The 22,854-nt window shown below is 44.6% G+C and overlaps 2 protein-coding genes across 2 annotated transcripts in view; one reads left to right on the forward strand and one right to left on the reverse strand.

Moving 5' to 3' along the window:
• Nucleotides 1–1,903: 1,903 nt before the first annotated feature.
• On the reverse strand, nucleotides 1,904–8,020 carry ackr3b (atypical chemokine receptor 3b). Its single transcript, XM_050064173.1, has 2 exons — nucleotides 7,545–8,020; nucleotides 1,904–5,471 (listed from the first exon to the last, which is right to left on the reverse strand). Exon 2 carries the CDS (start codon nucleotides 5,453–5,455, stop codon nucleotides 4,349–4,351), a length of 1,107 nt encoding a protein of 368 aa, XP_049920130.1. The 5' UTR covers nucleotides 5,456–5,471; nucleotides 7,545–8,020; the 3' UTR covers nucleotides 1,904–4,348.
• A 117-nt stretch (nucleotides 8,021–8,137) lies between these two features.
• Nucleotides 8,138–22,854, forward strand: part of iqca1 (IQ motif containing with AAA domain 1) — a 23,894-nt gene continuing 9,177 nt past the window's right edge. The window contains exons 1-19 of the mRNA XM_050064172.1: nucleotides 8,138–8,623; nucleotides 9,769–10,084; nucleotides 10,484–10,585; nucleotides 10,676–10,864; nucleotides 10,990–11,061; nucleotides 12,310–12,512; nucleotides 14,956–15,040; nucleotides 15,119–15,229; nucleotides 15,593–15,665; nucleotides 18,048–18,148; nucleotides 18,449–18,559; nucleotides 18,639–18,673; nucleotides 18,809–18,891; nucleotides 18,996–19,103; nucleotides 19,179–19,411; nucleotides 19,501–19,587; nucleotides 19,685–19,862; nucleotides 21,157–21,395; nucleotides 21,494–21,668. Coding sequence (XP_049920129.1) covers nucleotides 8,610–8,623; nucleotides 9,769–10,084; nucleotides 10,484–10,585; nucleotides 10,676–10,864; nucleotides 10,990–11,061; nucleotides 12,310–12,512; nucleotides 14,956–15,040; nucleotides 15,119–15,229; nucleotides 15,593–15,665; nucleotides 18,048–18,148; nucleotides 18,449–18,559; nucleotides 18,639–18,673; nucleotides 18,809–18,891; nucleotides 18,996–19,103; nucleotides 19,179–19,411; nucleotides 19,501–19,587; nucleotides 19,685–19,862; nucleotides 21,157–21,395; nucleotides 21,494–21,658 — 2,505 coding nt within the window. The 5' untranslated portion in view covers nucleotides 8,138–8,609 and the 3' untranslated portion in view covers nucleotides 21,659–21,668. The remainder of the gene's footprint in view (nucleotides 8,624–9,768; nucleotides 10,085–10,483; nucleotides 10,586–10,675; nucleotides 10,865–10,989; nucleotides 11,062–12,309; nucleotides 12,513–14,955; nucleotides 15,041–15,118; nucleotides 15,230–15,592; nucleotides 15,666–18,047; nucleotides 18,149–18,448; nucleotides 18,560–18,638; nucleotides 18,674–18,808; nucleotides 18,892–18,995; nucleotides 19,104–19,178; nucleotides 19,412–19,500; nucleotides 19,588–19,684; nucleotides 19,863–21,156; nucleotides 21,396–21,493; nucleotides 21,669–22,854) is intronic.

A 22,854-nucleotide genomic window follows, 5' to 3' on the forward strand; every position in this document is an offset into this window, starting at 1 on the left:
AGCAACATGATCAACAACATCTGAGCAACATCTTCAACAACATCTGAGCAACATGATCAACAACATCTGAGCAACATCTTCAACAACATCTGAGCAACATCTTCAACATCTGAGCAGCATCTTCAGCAACATCTGAGCAACATGATCAACGACATCTGAGCAACATGGTCAACAACATCTGAGCAACATGGTCAACAACATCTGAGCAACATGATCAACAACATCTGAGCAACATCTTCAACAACATCTGATGTCTGCTCGACCTTTGACCTCTATGTGTGTGTGTGTGTGTGTGTGTGTGTGTGTGTGTGTGTGTGCGTGTGTGCGTGTTACACAACAGCAGCAGTGTGTCTGTAAACACTTGGTCATGTAGAGGACATAAGGTTGTGCAACTTCATAGAAAACTGCAACAAGAGAAAGAACAAACTGAACTGAACAACGTCATCAACATCTAAGCAACATGGTCAACAACATCTGAGCAACATCTTCAACATCTAAGCAACATGGTCAACAACATCTGAGCAACATCTTCAACATCTGAGCAACATGGTCAACAACATCTGAGCAACATGATCAACAACATCTGAGCAACATGATCAACAACATCTGAACAACGTCATCAACATCTGAGCAACATGGTCAACAACATCTTAGCAACATGATCAACAACATCTGAGCAACATCTTCAACAACATCTGAGCAACATGGTCAACAACATCTGAGCAACATGATCAACAACATCTGAGCAACATCTTCAACAACATCTGAGCAGCATCTTCAGCAACATCTGAGCAGCATGATCAACAACATCTGAGCAACATGATCAACAACATCTGAGCAACATGGTCAACAACATCTGAGCAATGTGAGATTTGTATTCAACTGTAAAGTGCGTTATAAATAAAATCTATTATTATTATTATTATTACTATCTTTAACAGCATCTGAGCAACATGGTCAACAACATCTGAGCAACGTTATCAACAACATCTGAGCAACATGGTCAACAACATCTGACGCACCCCCATGATGCACCTGTGTGTGTGTGTGTGAGCCTCACATGATGTCACAGGAAGTTCAGTTTCAGGTTTCAGCTCTCAAACACACTGAAGGATTACATCACTGAGACAGAGCTGTAAATGACCTTTGACCTTTCACACACACACACACACACACACACACACACACACACACACATCGTCTCCGTTCATCCTCACCTGGACAATAAAGACTTTGTTACTTTGAACAATTTAAATAAAGTTACTCTGTGAAGACGCTGTTCCACTCTGCAGCCACCAGGTGGCAACGTTAGCCTGAGTCCAAAATACTCTGTGACTGCAGTATGACTACTGATACCTCAGAGTAAAAATACTCAGAGTACTCAGGTACAGTTAGAGTACTCAGCTACAGTCAGAGTACTCAGCTACAGTCAGAGTACTCTGTTACAGTCAGAGTACTCAGGTACAGTCAGAGCACTCAGCTACAGTCAGAGTACTCTGTTACAGTCAAGTACTCAGCTACAGTCAGAGTACTCAGCTACAGTCAGAGTACTCTGTTACAGTCAGAGTACTCAGGTACAGTCAGAGCACTCAGGTACAGTCAGAGTACTCAGGTACAGTCAGAGCACTCAGCTACAGTCAGAGTACTCAGTTACAGTCAGAGTACTCTGTTACAGTCAAGTACTCAGCTACAGTCAGAGTACTCAGTTACAGTCAGAGTACTCTGTTACAGTCAGAGTACTCACCTACAGTCAGAGTACTCTGTTACAGTCAGAGTACTCAGCTACAGTCAAGCACTCAGCTACAGTCAGAGTACTCAGCTACAGTCAGAGTACTCAGCTACAGTCAGAGTACTCAGCTACAGTCAGAGTACTCTGTTACAGTCAGAGTACTCAGCTACAGTCAGAGTATTCAGCATCAGTCAGAGTACTCAGCTACAGTCAGAGTACTCTGTTACAGTCAGAGTACTCAGCTACAGTCAGAGTACTCAGTTAAACTCACAGTACTCAGTTACAATCAGAGTACTCTGTAAACGTCCCTTCGGTCTGACTGGTGCATTGAAACTTTTATTTTGGAAACAGGAAGTGAGACCTTGAGACAGAGCAGAAGGAAGTCACAGCCAATGAGACGTCTGAACTCCAGGTAACCATGGAGACAGGATCTGAGGGTGGTGACAGTAAACACAGAGGTCAAAGGTCAACAGAGAGCTGAGCGGGTTCTTCTTCTGTGGTGTTTGACTGCAGCGAGGTCAGAGGTCACAGCTCAGTCGTTTCTGTTCAAACCAAACCTTAGTTTTTAAACTGCTCTCGTCTCTGAGCTCTGAGTCTTCTGTCCCTCTGTCCAGCACGGGGCCCCCAGCTGGCCCCCCCGGGCCCCTCCTCTCTGTGTGCGTGCCCTTTAATCTTTGCTCAGAGGTGTGTTTGACGGTCTGGACTCAGCTGAGGAATGAGGGTCCTCACAAGTAAACATGTCCCAACACGTGTCCTCGCCCGAGCTGAACCAGGATCAGTCTCACTGATGATGATGATGATGATGATGATGATGATGATGGTGGTGTCTCCCTCTCTGCCTGCAGGTGAACCCGCCCACCCTTTGGTGTCAGGGTTGTGAGTCAGAGTGGCGCCTCTGTGCGACCGCACAGCTCTGTGATTGAGCCTGTCACACCTGCAGCTGATGACATCACACAGGTAAACAGTCAATCATCCACGACCACCTGTGAGGACGCAGAGACAGACTTTACTGCTCACACTGAAGCTGTCTGCCTGCCTGTCTCTCTGCCTGCCTGCCTGTCTGTCTGTCTGTCTGTCTCTGTCTGCCTGCCTGTCTGTCTGCCTGTCTGCCTGCCTGCCTGTCTGCCTGCCTGCCTGTCTGTCTCTGTCTGCCTGCCTGCCTGTCTGTCTGTCTGTCTGTCTCTGTCTGCCTGCCTGCCTGTCTGTCTGTCTGCCTGTCTGCCTGTCACAAACTTCATCAATACTCAATAGTAATAAATGATCAGATATTGTCTCATCAGCAGAGCGTCCGTCCGTCCTGACTTCTTCTTCTCTTCATTATATTTTGTCTATAAACACGTGACATCGTCTCGTTTGAGGACACTGGACTTTATTAACCTGACTGGGACACATCAACAGGAAACATCTTCATCACTAAACAGGAAACATCTTCATCACTAAACAGGAAACATCTTCATCACTAAACAGGAAACAGTAAATATATTCACAGAATATAAAGCGGACACGTTGAAGGTATAAACTCTGTTTCCCTGCAGAGACTCGGAGGCCCCTCTGATGGTGAGACAGGTCAGGTGACAAAAGTTCCCAAGTCTTGAAAGGTTTTAACAAGTCATACAAAGTATTACTGAGTCTAATGAAGTTTCTACAAGTCGTACAAAATATTCTCAAGTCTTGAGAAGTTTTTACAAGTCATACGAATTATTCCTGAGTCTTGCAGTTTGTCCAAGTCAAGTATTCACGAGTCTTGTAAACTCTCTAAAAGTTAAAAAGTCTCTAAAAGTTAAAAAGTCTTGTCAAGTCATACAAAATATTCCTAAGTCCTGAGAAGTTTTTCCAAGTCTCACAAAGCACTCGTAAGTCTTAAGACGTTTTAACAAGTCATACAAAGTATTCCTAAGTCTTGAGAAGTTCTTCCGAGTGATACAGGGTTCCTAAATCTTGCAATCTTTGCAAGTCTTGAAAAGTGCTTCCAAGTCATACAAAGTATTCCTAAATCTTGAGAAGTTTTTACAGGTCACACAAAGTATTCACAAGTCCTGAAAAGTCTTTACAAAGCACTCCCAAGTCTTGAGAAGTTTTTCAGAGTCGTGCTTAGTGTTCTTAAGTCTTTAATAAAATCTTACTAGACAAATGTAGTGCTGTAAATAAGTGTAACATTCCCGAGGGAAGTGTTACTCCAAATTCTGGAAAAGTTTTTATTTCAGAGTCATAGAAAGTCATAGAAAGTGGACTTTCATATCAGGAGACTTGTCCACAGACCATCATGGTGTTGGACCATCGAGGCTCGTGGTCCAAGCTTGAGAGGATCGTAGCTGCCAGGGGCAGGTACAGGGAGCGTTTAGAAGGTCTTAAGAAGCATTTGCAAGAACTAAGAAGTGTTCCCAAGTCTTAACCGAGGTCACATTGGGACCACGGTCAGCTTCCACCTTGTACTCAGTCTCATCTTATCTTATCTTATCTTATCTTATCTTATCTGAGACGTATTCGAGGCAGGCGGTACTTCCTGTTAAGGAAGCTGTTGCAAGGGATCACCGCCTTCAGGAGCAAACAAAAGAAGCATTAGTAAGTTCTGAAAAGTGTTAGTGAGTCTTCAAGAGGAGTTTCTAGGTCTTGATGAGTTCACATTGGGTTGCTATTGTCCATCATAACCGCAGAGTACTCCGTCTCAGAGGCGTGTGAGCCGTCTATGAGCCTGGCAAGCCCCGTCTTGGTGGAATACTTGAAGATGAAGGCCTTCATGAGGTCGTAGCGGTAGTTCCTGTTGAGGAAGTTGTAGAGGATGGGGTTGATGCAGCAGTGGACCAGCGAGAAGCACTGTGTCAGGTGCAGCGCCACGTCCAGGAAGTTCTCCAGCCGGCAGCTGAATGGCAGGATGTTGAGCAGTGATAGCGTGTCCAGCAGGAGGACAGCGTGGAATGGTAGCCAGCACACCAGGAAGACCACAATGTAAGAGAGGATGATGCGGCGGCTGATGCGGCGCTCCTGGTCCGAGCTGGGGGGAATCACCGCCGCCAGGAGTAGGTAGAAGATGGCAATGATGGGGAAAGGGATGGCAAAGCCGAGCACAATGAAGCTCAGCTGAACACCTACCATCCACTCCCGAGGGTTTTCAGGCGGGTACACTGGCCGACAGATGGCCCCATCATGGTGAGACGACTTGACCGCCTGCAGGAAGTAGGTGTCAGGGATGGAGGCCACCAGCGCCAGCAGCCAAACCAGGACGCAGATAAGCCGCCGCACCACCTTCTTCCTTCGGCTGTTGGGGGCGCCTGCAAACAGCGTGACAGACAGGTAGCGGTCCACACTCATGCAGGTGAGGAAGAAGATGCTGCTGAAGAGGTTGACACTGAAGACGAGGTGAGTGAGTTTACAGACGGCCTCTCCAAACGGCCAGCGCCCGTCCTGCAGCAGTGAGGTCACCCACACCGGCAGCGTGGCCACAGCGCACAGGTCAGCTACAGCCAGGTTCAGGATGTACAGGTGAGTCTCATAGCGGTTCTGGTTGGAGCGAAGGTTGACCCACACCACCAGGGCGTTGGCGGCAAGGCCCACCAGGAAGATGAAAATGTAGAAGACGGAGAGGATGTGGAGGAAGGAGGCGTGGCTGATGGCACCTGAACACAGCAGCGCCTCCACATGGGACAGATTGTCGTGGTCGGCGGCGGTCAGGTTTAGCTCCTCCCACAGCTCCATGAGCTCTGTGAGGTCGTTGGTGCTCAGACTCATGATGATGAGGTCACACCTGGTAAACAGGAAGAAAGCAACTGTTAGTGACGCCCTCTTCTTGATCACACCCACAGGTCATAAATACCGGGCCCTGTTAAAGAGACCAGACAGACAGACAGGTGGACACACAGACAGACAGACAGACAGACAGACAGACAGACAGACGGATGGACACACAGACAGACAGACAGACAGACGGATGGATGGATGTGCGGAGGTCAAATGATCCAGACGTCATTAAAAACTGAACCACTTTGAACTGATGGGAAACGCTGACGGAACAATAACGTCTGTGTGATCACAGATCAATACTGAGAGTTCAGCTCTGCAGAGGTTCACACTGAGGACATCAATCTGATCTGAACACCAACAAAGAAGAAGCTGTTTCAACTTCCTGTTCTCAGATTTCAGAAACAAAAACATCGATAACAATAACGTGAATAGTTTTAAAAGTGATAAACGTACTCCGACGAGAAGCTTGTGCTCCCTGCCAAAATGCCCTGAACCATCTGTGGGTGCGGAGGAGGAGGAGGAAGAGGAGGAGGAGGAGGAAGAGGAGGAGGAGGAGGAGCAAAACAAAAGAGTTTTATTGGACCTTCAGCTGAAAATAAAATCTCAACAGGGGACTTCAAGCTGAAAGGTCACGACCTTCAAATTAAAAGTTTACTGCCGAGCTGAAACAATGAGACAATCAGTGGTTCAGCCAGAGGACAGAAAACACGTGAAGAAGAGTTCAGTGTCGAAACATTTTCTAAATATCTCGTTATAATACAGGAAATCTTTATTTTACTGAGTCTGAGACGCTCCAAATGCTCCGAGTCTATAACTCATGAACATCGTCTCCATTAAACCAGTTTGTCTGCAGCTCGTTCCAGATGTTTCACGAAGAGTTAAATATCCACAAACACACTTTAAAACAAAGAAGCGTGTGACGTCATCACATCATGAGAACATGAAGAGGTGAAATGTTTTAGTTTGGACTCAGAGCTCAGACACACGGTGAAACCAGAGTTCCCAGTCAATGTGAAACCCCACACAGAGGCTCCTGAACGCACCATCAAAACCCCATAAACCACCAAAGTGCACTTTGCACTTCGACTCGCCGAACTCCGTTAAAAACTCTCCAGAGTTAAGGATTCTTATATCGGTCACGGCCATTCACGCGTCACAGCACAAGAATTAAAGTGTACAAGTATAAACACGACTCTCTCCTTAATTCGGCTCACATGTCACACCCAGTGACGGCGTGTTTCCACTGAAATACGTCACTTTTAGAACCAGCTTCGCGTTTATTTTAAGTCCTCCTAAATCCGCAGCCGCGGGCTGTTTGAAGGCGCATTGATCAACTTAGATTTCAGTGAAATCAAGTGTTTGGTGTAGCACGTGCACGCCGAACACATCTGAGGACATCAAAGGTTACGGGTGACGTATAAAGGTTTTATGCTGCAGAGTGCGCAGTTTGAGGAAACGTCACAATTTATGAAGTGACACATTTTTAAAGGGAGGCTGGAATTACGTCACATCTCGATCGGCTCTGGGTAGTTTGTTTTAAAAGTTTGAAAAGTTAGACATTTGTTGTCGTTGTTGTCGTTGTTGTTGTTGTTGTTGTTGTTGTTGTTGTTGTTGCTGCTGCTGTTGTTGTTGTTATATTCCGTTATAAGACCCTGTCACTGGGGAAGTGGAGCAGTTTATAAGACATGTGTTACACCTTGATGACCAACATGACGCAGGTTGCAGCTCGGCTCATGTCTCAGACTTCATACAAATGTTCCGTCCACTAAAGTCCCGTTTGTAACTCAGGCTGCAGGAGGTGATGTAATAACGACGTCCCTGTGGAGCTGAACTGAAGCTGAGGTTTCTCTGAGATGAAGAGGTGTGTGTCAGCAGACCATGAGCCGAACACACCCCGGGACATCACTGATCAATAACAACATGTTATATTTCTCCTGCTGCTTCGTGTGCGCGTGCCACTCTGTGAAAACTTGAGAAATGACGTATTTCCAAATGGAGTCTGGGCTGAGGTCTGTGACCTGCAGCAGAGACATGAGACACTGCATTCATTTACTGTGCAAAGAGTTTCAAGACTTACGGGTCCAGCAGGAGGGTCTGAGTCCGGGTCCTGATGCGGGTCAGAGTCCTGTGAGTCCGGCGGACTGAGTGTGACGAAGACTGAGTGCTTCTGCACTTTAATCAGCAGCAGCAGAAGAAGAAACGCCCACAGACACGCAGCTCTGCGTGATTTACTGCGGGATGTTTCTGCTGAGAGCGGCACAGCTGGGAGGAGGAAGAGGAGGATGATGAAGAGGAGGATGATGAAGAGGAGAAAACAGACTGAAGGGAAAGTTTATTTTATATATTTATAATAAAATATAATAAGTCAGAATTTTATGTTGAAAAAGTCGTAATTCAGGTTAAATTATTATTAATAATAAAAACATAATTTCTGTCTGATGGTTTTTGTAAATAAAAATTAATTGAATAAAACTATAATTAAATATTATTATTATTATTATTATTACATGTAGAACTTATTAAAAAATAACTGCAGTGGTTCTCATCTAAAAATAGAATATAATAAATAATTCAATAAATAATAAAAAAAGGATCAATCACTAAAACATGTACAATGACATTTGAATAAAACGTTAAAACATCTAAATAATGAATAATTTTAAACAAAGATAATGAAAATCAAACGTTTTCATAAATAATGATTCATTTAATGTAAAAAATGTAAAATAAATGTAAATGTAATAAACATTTGAAATTAAATGTAATAAATAAAACTATTTAAATCATAAATCTAAAAAAAAACAAAAAATAGAATAAAAATATAAATACAACCAGATAAGATAAACAAACAAACAAACAAATAAATGAATAAATAAATAAACAATAAAACTTCAAATAACATTGTAATTAAACATGAAAATGTCTCTCCTCCTCCTCTTCCTCCTCCTCTTCCTCCTCTCTGTCATAAATCCTGTCCGAGGACTCTTGGTGCGCATGCGCGGCGTTGCTCCGCTCCACTGCACACAAACACAGGAGAAGAAGAGGAGGAGGAGGAGGAGGAGGAGGAGGACCAGCGGAACCGGCTCAGCTCCGAGTCCAGTTGCACGCGGATCCCAAACTCCGACAGCTGCAGCGTCCCGCGATGACGTCACACAGGTAAAGTGTGATTTCTGCTCACTTTGCTGGAGACTTCACCATATGTCGGTGTTTCCATGACAACGGACAGACACTCTCAGCGAGTCCTGATTCACAGTTTGGTCTCATAACGTGACGTCATCACACGCTCATGAAAAAGTTCTTCACAGGTGCTCCGAGGAAGGAGAACCATGGCAGCACCTTCAGGTCTGTGGAGAACCTTTTGATGCTCTCAGGACCTTTGATGAAAGGTTCCTGGTGGAACCACTAAAGGCTCCAGAGAACTTTGTCACAGAACCTGCAGTGGTTCTTCAGAGCACCCTGAGACAAAAGGTTCTTTGTGAAACCTCAAGAGCTGAAATTTTAACTTTTAAACCTTAAAAGAAACTTCAAGGTTCCACAGTGGTGATAAAAAGGTTTGTCACATGACTTGATAGTAAAGGTTCTGTAAAGAACCCGTTACTTACAGAGCCTAAAAAGGTTCCCATAGCTTCACCATGAGGAATGTGACTTTTTATTTGTATTAATTAATATGTAGTTGACGTGTGGAGCAGCTGAGGTTGTTGAACGTCTCTGAGTTTCTCTTGTCAGTGTCCTCAGATCAGTCAGTGCTCCTCCCCCGTCACCTCCCCCACATACCATAATACTCCTCCTGCTCCTCCTCCTCCTGCTCCTCCTCCTCTTCCTCCTCCTGCTCTTCCTCATGCTCCTCCTGCTGCAGGACACAAACAGAGAGATCAGTCTCAGCAGGTTCAGCCTTCATTTAAAGAGAAACACCAACTCACCAGACTCCATTCAAATAATCAGTGATTTAACTGCCATTAACCTGCTCATGTCTCTGTTCATGTCTCTGCTCATGTCTCTGTTTATGTCTCTGCTCATGTCTCTGCTCATGTCTCTGCTCATGTCTCTGTTCATGTCTCTGTTCATGTCTCTGCTCGTCTCTGTTCATGTCTCTGCTCATGTCTCTGTTCATGTCTCTGCTCATGTCTCTGTGACATGTCTCTGCTCATGTCTCTGTGACATGTCTCTGTGGAATTTAACCCTTAAGTTACCAGTTAGCTGTGGACACATGTTGCATCTACACAAGCTAAAATCACTGATTATTTAAATGGAGTCCGGAGGAGCTGCAGCTCTGTTTGACCTCAGCCTCTTATGTCTGACAGGAAGTGGGCGGCGGCTCACGGCGCTCTCCAGGATCTCCTTCAGGAGGAGTTTCCTGTTGAGCCTCCTGGTCCTCAGGTGGACCGGCTGCAGCTCCTCCAGGATCGGGCCATTCTGTACCTTAAGTACCTGAAGATCTTCCGCAGTCTGGAGGAGGTCTACGAGCAGCTGGTGCAGCCCCAGAGGAGGCGGGCAGTCCGGGTGGTTCTGGACGGGCTGACGGGTCGGATCCTGGAGCTCAAGAGTCAGATGGTGGACCTGGAGCTCTCCGAGTTCCACTACTTTGATGACCTGCTGCTAGACCTGAAGATGACCCCGGTGAGTCCAGAACTCTGTCAGACCTGATCCTCCAGACGTGACCCATCCAGACCTGACCCCTCCTGATCTGATCCCACCCAATTGGAACCCTTCAGACCTGATCCCTCCAGATCTCATCCCTTCTGATCTGATCCTTCTAGACCTGAATCCACCAGACCTGATGCTGTAGACTTGATCCTTTTACGCATGATCCCTCCAGACCTTACACCTACCAACCTGACCCCTCCACACCTGACCAGACCTGACCCCTCCTGATCTGATCCCACCCAATCTGAACCCTTCAGACCTGACCATGGAGACCTGACCCCTGAAGACCCAGGGCTGGACTTGCAGCCGTAACACTTGATTTTGCTGTGTGTGTGTGTGTGTGTGTGTGTGTGTGTGTGTGCGTGTTTGCAGAAGGACCTGGAGATCCCCGTACCCCGATACTTCCTGAGAGAGAAGACTCAGCTGCAGGCAAAGTTCGCCAACATCCTGGAAACATTCCGAGCCAATCAGACGGTCAGAGGGAGTTGGTGATCCGCCGGTTTGATGCCGATGTAATCACGTAGAGTCAGAATCTGACTGCTGAACTTTCTCTGGTCTGTCCAGGTGAGTCCAGTCCAGTCCATGAGTCTGGAGAAGGCGGTCCGTCTGCTGCAGGTGTCTGAGCGCGTCCGGCAGGGACGAATCAGAGCCCAGTTCATGAAGGAGCTCCTCCAATCAGAGAGAGGCTTCCACAGCCGCACCTGGAAACCCACAAACCTGACACCGGATCAGGCTGCGATCCAGATCCAGAAGGTGTCACATCTGACTCACATTTGATCGGAATATTCACCTTTCATCATTTTTACATTCGAGTTTTCACATTTAAATAAAAAAAAATAGATAGTTGTTTGTCTGTTGTTATTGTTGTTGTGTTTCAGGTGTGGAGAGGTCACAGTCAGAGGAACCGCACCAACACTCTGAGAACCCAGGAGATGATTTCTCTTGGAATGGTAACGTTCTTTTATACAGTAACACAAAGTCCACTCACTCTGGTTCCTCAGGTTCTTCAGCATCCCATAGATCCACTGGTTCCCCTCTACCCTCCCATGGTTCCTCTTAGATCCATTGGTTCCCCTCTACCCTCCCATGGTTCCTCTTAGATCCACTGGTTCCTGTCTACCCTCCCATGGTTCTTCATAGATCCACTGGTTCCTCTCTACCCTCCCATGGTTCTTCATAGATCCACTGGTTTCTTTCTACCCTCCCATGGTTCTTCATAGATCCACTGGTTTCTTTCTACCCTCCCATGGTTCCTCTTGGATCCACTGGTTCCTCTCTACCTTCCCATGGTTCTTCATAGATCCACTGGTTCCTCTCTACCCTCCCATGGTTCTTCATAGATCCACTGGTTTCTTTCTACCCTCCCATGGTTCCTCTTGGATCCACTGGTTCCTCATAGATCCACTGGTTCCTCTCTACCCTCCCATGGTTCTTCATAGATCCACTGGTTCCTCTCTACCCTCCCATGGTTCTTCATAGATCCACTGGTTTCTTTCTACCCTCCCATGGTTCTTCATAGATCCACTGGTTTCTTTCTACCCTCCCATGGTTCCTCTTGGATCCACTGGTTCCTCATAGATCCACTGGTTCCTCTCTACCCTCCCATGGTTCATCATAGATCCACTGGTTCCTCTCTACCCTCCCATGGTTCCTCTTGGATCCACTGGTTCCTCTCTACCTTCCCATGGTTCTTCATAGATCCACTGGTTTCTTTCTACCCTCCCATGGTTCCTCTTGGATCCAATGGTTCCTCATAGATCCACTGGTTCCTCTCTACCCTCCCATGGTTCCTCATAGATCCACTGGTTCCTCTCTACCCTCCCATGGCTCCTCATAGATCCTCTGGTTCCTCTGATCTGTCCTCTGGGTTCCCTGCTTCCTTATATGTTTTCATAATGTCTTTGGTTCCACTCCCTGGTTCTACTGGTTCATCACCCTCCTCTTGTTCTTCCAGTGGTTCTGTTAGTTCCCTTATTTCCCATTCTTTAGTTCTTTTAGTTCCCAGAGCTCCCTTTCCTCATGGTTCCTCTGGTACCTCTGGTTCTTGTTATTCCCTGGTTTCTCAAATATCCTCAAAGGTTCTATGGTTCCCCCATCTTATTCATTTGATACCATCCCTGGTTACCTTCTTCGTCTCTGGTTCTCCCGATGGTGTCTCATAATTCCTCATAGTTCTCCTGGTTCTTTTGGTTCCTCAGATCCCAGCGGGGCCTCCTGGTCCCACTTCAGCTCAGGTGCAGGCTCGACGGGCATCACTGGATCGGAAGCTGATCCAGGATCAGAACAAGGAGGAGTACCAGAGAGCTCAACTCAGAGTGAAGCAGTCAATTCTAGACGTGGAGGGAACCGATGTCAGGGACACTCTGCAGGAACAGATCCGACAGTGGTTCAGCGAGTGCAGGTCAGACCAGAACCTCAAAGATCATCTTTTACGTGCAAGGTTCAGATACTTTGGTTCCCAGGATTCCTCTGGTTCCTGCTCTCGTCTCTCTGCTTCCTGGGGTTCCCATGGTTTCTCCGGTTCCGGCTCTTGCCCCTCTGCTTTCTGGGGTTCCCATGGTTCCTCTGGTTCTGACTCTCGCCCCTCTGCTTCCTGGGGTTCCCATGGAGAGAGCCGGAACCAGAGGAACCATGGAAACCCCAGGAAGCAGAGGGACAACAGCCGAAACAGAGGTTCCCACGGTTCCTCTGGTTCCGGCTCTCGCCCCTCTGCTTCCTGGGGTTTCCATGGTTCCTCTGGTTCCGGCTCTCGCCCCTCTGCTTCCTGGGATTCCCACGGTTCCTCTGGTTCCAACTCTCGCCCCTCTGCTTCCTGGGGTTCCCACGGTTCCTCTGGTACCGGCTCTCGCCCCTCTGCCTCCTGAGGTTCCTAGGTTCCTCTGGTTCGAGCTCTCACCCCTCTGCTTCCTGGGATTCCCACGGTTCCTCTGGTTCCGTCTCTCACCCCTCTGCTTCCTGAGGTTCCTAGGTTCCTCTGGTTGCAGCTCTCACCCTTCTGCTTCCTGGGGTTCCCACGGTTCCTCTGGTTGCAGCTCTCACCCTTCTGCTTCCTGGGGTTCCCACGGTTCCTCTGGTTCCGTCTCTCACCCCTCTGCTTCCTGAGGTTCCTAGGTTCCTCTGGTTGCAGCTCTCACCCCTCTGCTTCCTGGGGTTCCCACGGTTCCTCTGGTTCCGTCTCTCGCCCCTCTGCTTCCTGAGGTTCCTAGGTTCCTCTGGTTGCAGCTCTCACCCCTCTGCTTCCTGGGGTTCCCATGTTTCCTCTGGTTCCGGCTCTCCCCCCTCTGCTTCCTGGGGTTCCCATGGTTCCTCTGGTTCCTGCTCTTGCCTCTCTGCTTCCTGGGGTTCCCATGGTTCCTCTGGTTCCTGCTCTTGCCTCTCTGCTTCCTGGGGTTCCCACGGTTCCTCTGGTTCCAGCTCTTGCCTCTCTGCTTCCTGAGGTTCCCACGGTTCCTCTGGTTGCAGCTCTCACCCCTCTGCTTCCTGGGGTTCCCATGTTTCCTCTGGTTCCTGCTCTCCCCCCTCTGCTTCCTGGGGTTCCCATGGTTCCTCTGGTTCCTGCTCTTGCCTCTCTGCTTCCTGAGGTTCCCACGGTTCCTCTGGTTCCAGCTCTCCCCCCTCTGCTTCCTGGGGTTCCCATGGTTCCTCTGGTTCCAGCTCTCCCCCCCCCTCTGCTTCCTGGGGTTCCCATGGTTCCTCTGGTTCCGGCTCTCGCCCCTCTGCTTCTTGGGGTTCCTCTGGTTCCGGCTCTTGCATCTCTGCTTCCTGAGGTTCCCATGGTTCCTCTGGTTCTGGCTCTCGCCCCTCTGCTTCTTGGGGTTCCTCTGGTTCCGGCTCTCGCCCCTCTGCTTCCTGGGGTTCCCATGGTTCTTTTAGTTCCTCGAGAGTTTCTTTGATTCGTACCCTGCTTCTGTTGCATCCGGTGGGTCCTCCTCTTATTCCTTCTGTCATGGTTCTCTTTGATTCTTCATCCTCTTCATCATCACCTGAGACTGAGTGACATCGTCTCCGTCATGACATCATCCATGTTGTTGACAGCAGGAAGTAGACGCTGTCTCACATTAAATCAGTGGACGAGGTAAATCAGGTCTGTCAGTAGTGACTTCAGCCAATCAGAGGCCATCGATCTGTGCTGACCTTTGACCTCCTCTTCCTCCTGATGGTGATGACGATGATGGTTGGTTTCTACTGATGGAAACAGAAAATAATCTTTGTGTGAAATGTTTATTTATTTTATTCTGTTCACTGATATTTGTGTTTTTATTTACACGTTTGACTTTGAGAGGTTGTTTTTAAGAATTCATTCATTCATTGGATTATTTTCACAGGTTGTTTATTATTTATATTTATTATTAATTATTTTAGATGCTAACTTTAGTTTTATTTATTTATTTAATTTATAATCTTTTTTACTTGAAGGCATTTTTTTTATTTATTCATTTATTTATTTATTGTATTGTTTTATGTTGATGTGTATTGTATACTGTATTTATTTATTTTAATGGTACTTTTATTGATGTTCTTGTAAAGCATTTTGGTAAACTATGTGCTATAGAAATAAATGTGACCTTGACCTATTGAAATAACAACTTTATTGATTTACTTATTCATTCTTTCATTTATTAAAATATTTTTACAGGTTTCTAGGTTGTTTATTATTTATATTTATTTATTTAAATGTTATTATTGTTATTCATTCATTCATTCATTGGATTATTGTGTTATTTTATTTCACATGATAATTTTATTCAATTATTAACTTTGTTTTTATTATTGAAATGAATGGTACATATGAAATCTGTAAATAAACAAACACTATGATGATGTCAGCTGCCGTCTGTCTGCAGGGACGCCACGGGGACGTTTCCAGACTTCCCTGACAGTGAGGACGGAGGGTCGGCCGCCATATTCTGTCACAAAACACCTGAGCAGGTGAGCAGCAGCAGCAGCAGCAGCGGCAGTTTCTCTCTGAACTCTCCGACAGATAACCATGTTTGATGTGATGGTCAGGTTTCAGCTGAGCTGGCGGTGAGGCGGGAGGATGGAGAGAAGAAGAAGAGCAGACAGAGAGGAGGAGCAGAGAAGAGTAAGAGGAGGAAGAGGAGGACGGAGGAGACAGAGGTACGACAGATGAATAAAGTTCACTCTCCTGCATGCTGACGTTTATCTGTTACACACCTGACGTGTTCACTTCCTGTCAGTGACGTCACCTTCGCCTCTGACCTGTCGCGACTCGTTTCAACATCAACACGCAGTTTATTTATTTATTGATTGATTTATGTTCTACAGGTGTTCAGATTTAGTTTTTATTTTATTTTATTATCACTTCATTTTTATATCTAGTTATGTATTTTAGGTAGTTTGTTGTTTATTTATTTATTTAACATGCTAACTTAATTATTAATAATTGATTGATTGATTAACAAATTAATTAATTTATTTGTTTGTTTGAGATGTTAACGTTATTGACGTAATGTGCTGCAGGAGGACGGAGGTCAGTTTAATCCTCGCAGCAGTTTCCTCCCCGACATCGTCAAAGGTCACGAAATCTTCACAGGTCAGTTCCACCCTGACAATGGGAACTGTAGTGGAGGAGAGTTAACTAACTTTGAGAACGTTCACCCCGCCCCCTTGTATCTAAGTCCCGCCCTCCTATGACACGGGGTATAGATGACAGGTGTTTTCCTCTGGAGCGTCACATGAAGCGACGCAAAGGAGGGATCCTGGGATGAGTTAGCATGTTAGCATACGCCACTGTACTGAAGGTTCTAGGGACTGTTCTGTATTTAGAGGAGGGGGCGGGGCTGCACTGTGACTCCTCCCTCCACCAGAAATGAGTTTTTACATTTTTAATGTTTGAAAGTTAAAAGTTGCAAAAAGTCTTAGTTTTTCACTCTCGTCATACAAACTCTTTATTTTTGGACAAATTTTAAATGAAAATAAAACATTTTAATGAGATGTATTTATTTAAATTTGTAAAACTGCCAAAATTTAGACAGGAAATCGCAAAAAATTTGGACGGCGTGTTTATTTTAAACGTTGCCAGATATATTGCCAAAAATAATCACCCAAATTTGGAAGCCATGTTTTCTTTAAAAATCTGCGGTAAAATAAATCCAAAATAAAACCATTTAAATCTGTAAATTAAAAACGCTAACCCCACCCCCTCAGCCAAATTAGAAATACTAGCCCCGCCCCTCCACTAAATTAAACCGCTAACCCCGCCCCCTCAGCTAAATTAGAAATACTAGCCCCGCCTCTCCGCTGAATTAAAAATGCTAACCCCAACCCGCGGTAAATGATGAACAGGCCCTGAAGTGTCTTTTAAAGGAGGGTTGCTGACAGGTGTCGAAATCAGACGACATGACGTCATCACACCGAACACGACTTTACGGTGTCGCTGTGGCGGTGACTGAAACATCCCACAGGCTTTCGATAGCAGTAACTATGGCAACGCTGACATCATAAACACGGCTCGTGCAGCTCGCCGTGACAACAATAAAGCGGCGGCTCATTAAAGGGCCAGTGTGTAAAATGGGTTGAAAACAGTGACATCAGTGGTCAAATTCTAGATTGCAGGGCTCACTCGCTCACCCGTCCCGTCGGGTAAATGACGGTGGCCTCGTAGGGACAAAAAGCCTTGCACAGACAGGAGTTTTTCAGGAGTAGGTCTATTGACTCCGTCCCAAACTCTGACTCTTCTAGCGTAATACACACACTTCATACACACATTCTCGTTTACCATACCGAGTGGGCACCCCCTCCCCTCTCTGCTCCACCAATCTCCAGCCCGCACACTGACTGACAGCGTAGCCTGTAAACAGAGCTCAGCTGTTTATTTAGCCTAGCGATATCTCCGGACTATAGTAGCTGCAAAGGACGACTTTGAACGTGATTTTGAAGAGTTTCTTGTAGCGGACACAGACCCAGAGCCATACCTGTTTGAGCCGGAGCATACAGATGAGGAATGCACAGAATGGGATTCGGTGCTACTGCTACCATCGTTGGGGAGATATATCATCAGGAGGAAAAGCGCCGCAGAGAGTGCATCACAAGGAGTGAAGGTGCGTCTTCTTTTCCTCGCAGATGACGGTTCGGGTTCATTCTCTCCTGTTGCGTGGTAAGTGTGGTCCATTCGCAAACTTTATAACTTTATAACACTTCCACTACTCTCTATCGACGAACTAACACTCTCTGCTGTTTCCTCCTCCTTCTTCCTTCCTTCCGCTGTCTTCGTTGGTGTATTTATACACGCGAAATGCGTTCTCTGGCTGGCTGGATTGTCTGCTCGGTCTGCCGTACATACATGGGGGCGCAAGATGGCGACCTCTCTAAAGCAAGGCCCTTGCTATATATATATATAAAAGCATAATTATAAGGCTACGAAAACTTAACGAATTTTATTTTATAGTGATTATACACTTATATAAACATATTAATGAGTAGAATATTCAGATTCAGATTCAGATTGACAATAAACCATGCCAAATATTACACACTGGCCCTATAAGGTTCCCGTGGTTTGTGTCAATAAAGATTTAAGATGGTCGATGACATCAGGACTGAGTATTGATCACATCTAACAGGAGGTCAGAGGTCAGACAGGAAACACACAGAGGCCCCGCCAAAATAAAAGTGTTCAGTAAATACATGTGACTGTTTTCTTGTTGTTCACTTCTGTTTATAAATAAATAAAAAATGCTGACTTCACTGACAGCGTCCACCAGCTGCTCTCCGCCGCTCACACAGGAAGTGCACATTTTCCTCCAGCAGGAAGTGGCGCTGTTAGCAGCAGGAAGTGGCTCCTGGGAGCTGCACCTGGGGCGATTTATTTTCCTGCTCACTTCCTGTCTGGGCCTGAGAAAATAAAGGTTCCCACACACCTGACACATCCACTTACTGTTTCTGTGTGTGTGTGTGTGTGTGTGTGTGTGTTCAGATGTGTGGCGTTGCCGTGACGACCGTGGGCAGCAGAGTTTGGACTTCCAGCTGCTCAGAGAGGAGAAGAGACAGGAAGTGGAACAGGAAGTCAGAGTCCAGGTGAGTCATCAGGAGAGCGTTGCTGTGGTTTCCATGGTGACGGACATGTTGAAGCGAGACACAGAGAGAGAGACACTGATTCTGACTCTGATTTTAACTCCACTTCCTGTCTCTGAGAATCTGCACTTCCCTCAGGCTCACTGAGCCTGATCAGCTGCTCTGTTTCTCAGCTCAGGATCAGTCAACTCAGAGTTTGTTGGACCTGCTTTCTGAAATAGGGCCCTGGTTTACAGGCGTTTGTTTGTTTGTTCGTTTGTTTATTTGTTTATAGTGATGTCCCAGTGTTGTTGCTGTCTGCAGGTGGATGAGCTGATGAGGGCGGAGCTGGAGAACCTCCGACTGGTGGTGGACAGAACACAGAAGAAAAAGAAGAAGAAGAAGAAGAAGAAGAAGAAGACAGGAAGTAGAAAGGTCTGTTTGTGTCAGAGGGGCGGAGTCTGATGATGATGATGTCATCATGTGATGTCACTGTGTGTGTTTCTCTTTGTAGAAGAAGACGAAGAAGAAGGACCTGACATCCAACAGGTGGTCGACCTGGATACTCTCTGAGCTGTGATTGGTTCCTGTGTCTGTGTCCTGAACTGTGATTGGTTCCTTTGTCTGTGTCCTGAGCTGTGATTGGTTCCTGTGTCTGTGTCCTGAGCTGTGATTGGTTCTCAGGTCTCTACAGTCTCTGTTTGAGGAGTTGATCCTGCAGGGTTTCCTCGTCCAACCAATGAACATCAAGCTCTCCGACTACATCGGTAACAACAACAACAGTCTCACCTGTCTCACTTTTCTCCTCTTTCTCACCTGTCTCCTCTGTCTCACTTTTCTCACCTGTCTCCTCTGTCTCACCTGTCTCCAGGTGAGTACAGTTACCTGGCCTCGACCCTCAGACAGGTGAACATTGAACCAATGCCGTCTCTGTCCGACGTCAGACAGCTGGTCGCTCTGTACGCTGTCCTGCCGCTGGGTCAGTCCACACCTGATCGATAACTGATCAATAGCCGATCAATACCTGGTCATTACACCTTGATTTTCCCTCCAGGATCTCAGGCAGTCCTGGAAAAGTTCCCGGTGGCGAAGACTCTGCTGCTGGCCGGTCCGTCCGGAGTCGGTAAAAAGACGTTGGTTCACGCCGTCTGCAGCGAGACAGGAGCTCACCTGTTCCACCTGAGCCCCGCCCACCTGAACAACAGATACCCTGGCAGAGGAGGAGCTGCCTACCTGCTGCACCTGGTCTTCAAGGTGAGTCCAGACCTGCTGCTCCTGGTCTTCAAGGTGAGTCCAGACCTGCTGCTCCTGGTCTTCAAGGTGAGATCATCACCAGTTCCTTGCCTCTGATTGGTCCATGTTGTGTCTCCTGTCAGGTAGCAGGTGAGCTGCAGCCGTCTGTGATCTGGATCGAAGATGCCGAAAAAATCTTCTATAAGAAAACTCCAAAAACTGACAGAGAGGTCCGAAAAGTTAAAACATCATTAAACATTTATAACTAAAACACAAACACCTTCCGTCCTCCAGCGACCCATTTCAGTGTCTCTGTCTCTGTTCCAGTCGGATCCTCGGAGGCTGAAGAAAGACCTGCTGAAGTCTCTGAAGACTCTGAAACTGGAGGACCGAGTTCTGGTGATCGGGACGACTCGCAGACCGTTTGATGCAGAAATCAAACCGTTCTGTAAAGTCTACAAGAAGATCATCCTGATCCCAAGACCAGACTACGCATCCAGACTGGGTACCAATTAGTTTAGTCTGTAGAGTCCAGTAAACCAGTATGACACCAGACCAGACTACTGATCCAGACTGGGTACCAGTTAGTTTAGTCTGTAGAGTCAAGTAAACCAGTACAACACCAGACCAGACTACTGGTCCAGACTGGGTACCAGTTAGTTTAGTCTGTAGAGTCCAGTAAACCAGTATGACACCAGACCAGACTACTGATCCAGACTGGGTACCAGTAAACAACAGCACATTTTTTAAACAGAAACTTGACATTTATAAATGAAAGTCAGGATTTCTAAATTACACTATAATTTTCCAACTCAAAATCTAATTTGTAAATGAAACTCAAATTGTTTCTAAAAAACTAAAAGTGTTTAAAGTATACAACATATTTACAAATGCAACTCAAAATTTAAAGTTAAAAATTGAAATTATATGTAAATGAATTAATAAATTCGTAAAATTTCAACTCAGAATTTGTAACCTTTTCGTAAAACTAGAAATTCATGAATGCATTTCAAAATATGTAGCTAGGGTATGAATAAATGAAATAAATAAATAAATAAAAACTCTCAAAATCTACAAATGAAACTCAAACTTTTTTAGATTAAAAGTTCAAATTTGGAAATAAAAAAAATAAAAGAACAATAATAAATTAAAATGTATGAATTAATCTCAAAACCATAAAAAAAATATGTAACTAAACATTTTCTACTTCAGGTTAAACTAAAACTTAAAATTTGTAAAGAAAATACAAAACATATTTTAAGAAATCAAAATGTATGAATTGAACTCACATTTTGAACTCAAAATCAACATTTCTAAATAAAAGTTAAGGTTTAGAAATAAAACTTAACAAAACGTTAATAGAACTTAACATTTATACATTCAAAAATGAAACTCAACATTAATCAATAAAACTCAAAATTTGTTGCTGAAATTCTACATTCATATATTCAAAACTTCAATTCAAAATTAAGATATGAAACCTAACATTCAAAAATTAAACTCAACATTTATCACTGAAACTTAAAATGTATAAATAAAACCCAGTATTTGTAAATCAAAGGCAACATTTAGAGATAAAACTCAAAATTTGTTACTAAAACTAAAAATTCATGAATTCAAAAATTAAATTCAAAATGAATAAATAAAACCTAACATTCAAAATTTAGACTCAACATTTATCAAAACAACCAAATATATATCCAGTGAACATGTCCATTAGCTTTTCCAACATGCTAACATTAGCACACATTAGCCTCATGCTAATGCTAACATGCTAACATTAGCGTGTTGTCTCTCAGTCCTGTGGCGGGAGCTGCTGCGTGCTGAGGGGGCGGAGCCAGGTCCGGCCCTGGACCTCAGCTCATTGGCCAAGATCACTGACGGCTTCACTCAGGGTCACATCCTGCAGGCGGTCCGCTCGGTGCTCCGCCCCCACAGGCTCAAGAAACTCCGCCTCCAACCGCTGACCGCTGCAGAGTTCATCCAATCACTGTCGAGAATGGAGCCGGTGTATCGGGAGGAAGAGGAGGCGTTCAGGGTCAGACATCTTTTTGTATAAACTTTATTTATTCATCAACAACAGACGACTCATATGTGTGTGTGTGTGTGTGTGTGTGTGTGTGTGTGTGTGTTAAGGTGTGGTTCAGTCGGACGCCGCTCAGCCGCAGGAAGGCTCAAGCTGCCAAAACCAACGAAGAAGAAGGACGACGAGGAGGAAGAGGAAGAGGACGAGGAGGAGGGAGGAAGAAGAAGAGCAAAGAGGACAAAAACAAGACCAAGAAGAAGAAGAAGAAAAGATAAAGATGGAGGAGTCAGTGATTTTTTACATTGAAACATTTATATTTTATTTTTCTGTTTCACAAACTTGTATTTTGTAGGATTTCATCAATGATTATGTTTTATTTCCTGTATAAGTTTTTATATAAAGTCAATGATGTTTATAAAACGTGTTATTTTAGCTTCTGTGCTGCAGGAAGAAACACGATTTATATAACAAGTATGTCAGTAACAGTCAAACCTTTTATTTTGAAGTTAGGGTTAGGGTTAGGGTTAGGGTTAGTAGGGTTTGTAGTCGTCACTGAAAATGAACAACCTCATAAAACATCAAATATCTGTGATGATAAAGATGTGAGATCATATTTCTCATCATGTCTTTCATTGTTCCTCTAAATGTTTTGTCTTCACACAGATTAAAGGAAGGTATTAACTAATGAAGTTTTATTGTTTTTGAACATTTAAAGTTTTGTAAACGGGTTAGTTCAGTGATGAGCCACCAGGTGGCAGCGCAACACAGACAGAAATTAATTTATTAATCATAATAATAAACTAAACATTTGTAAATAAAACAAAATCAATGTTTTTATAAATAACTAAAATTAGTAATATAATTTATTCATAAACTTAACATTTATAAATAAAACTCGATTATATTTATTATATTTATTTATACATTTTTATTTATAAATAATTCTAAAAATTAGTAAATAAAATTCAACATTTATAAATTAAACAAAAAATTGCTAAAAAAAAATCGTAATTTATAAATAAACAAAACAAAAAATTAATTAATAAAATTCATAATCTATGAAGAAACAACATTTATAAATGAACTCAAAATGTATAAATGTAATCAAAAAAATTGGAAATAAATTGCATTCTTTTATAAATTAGCTCAATATTTATAAATAAATAACACTAAAAATTTGTAAATAAAATCCATGAATTAGAAATACATTTATAAATAAACAAAATGTATAGATGAATAAACGTAACCACGTGTGTGTGTGTTGGCTAAACGTAACCACGTGTGAGTGTGTTTATGTTGGCTAAACGTAACCACGTGTGTGTTGGCTAAACGTAACCACATGTGTGTGTGTGCTGGCTAAACGTAACCACGTGTGTGTGTGTGTGTTGGCTAAACGTAACCACGTGTGTGTTGGCTAAACGTAACCACATGTGTGTGTGTGCTGGCTAAACGTAACCACGTGTGTGTGTGT

This window comes from Epinephelus moara, chromosome 16 (assembly GCF_006386435.1).
Source record: "Epinephelus moara isolate mb chromosome 16, YSFRI_EMoa_1.0, whole genome shotgun sequence".
NCBI classification, from domain to species: Eukaryota; Metazoa; Chordata; class Actinopteri; order Perciformes; family Serranidae; genus Epinephelus; species Epinephelus moara.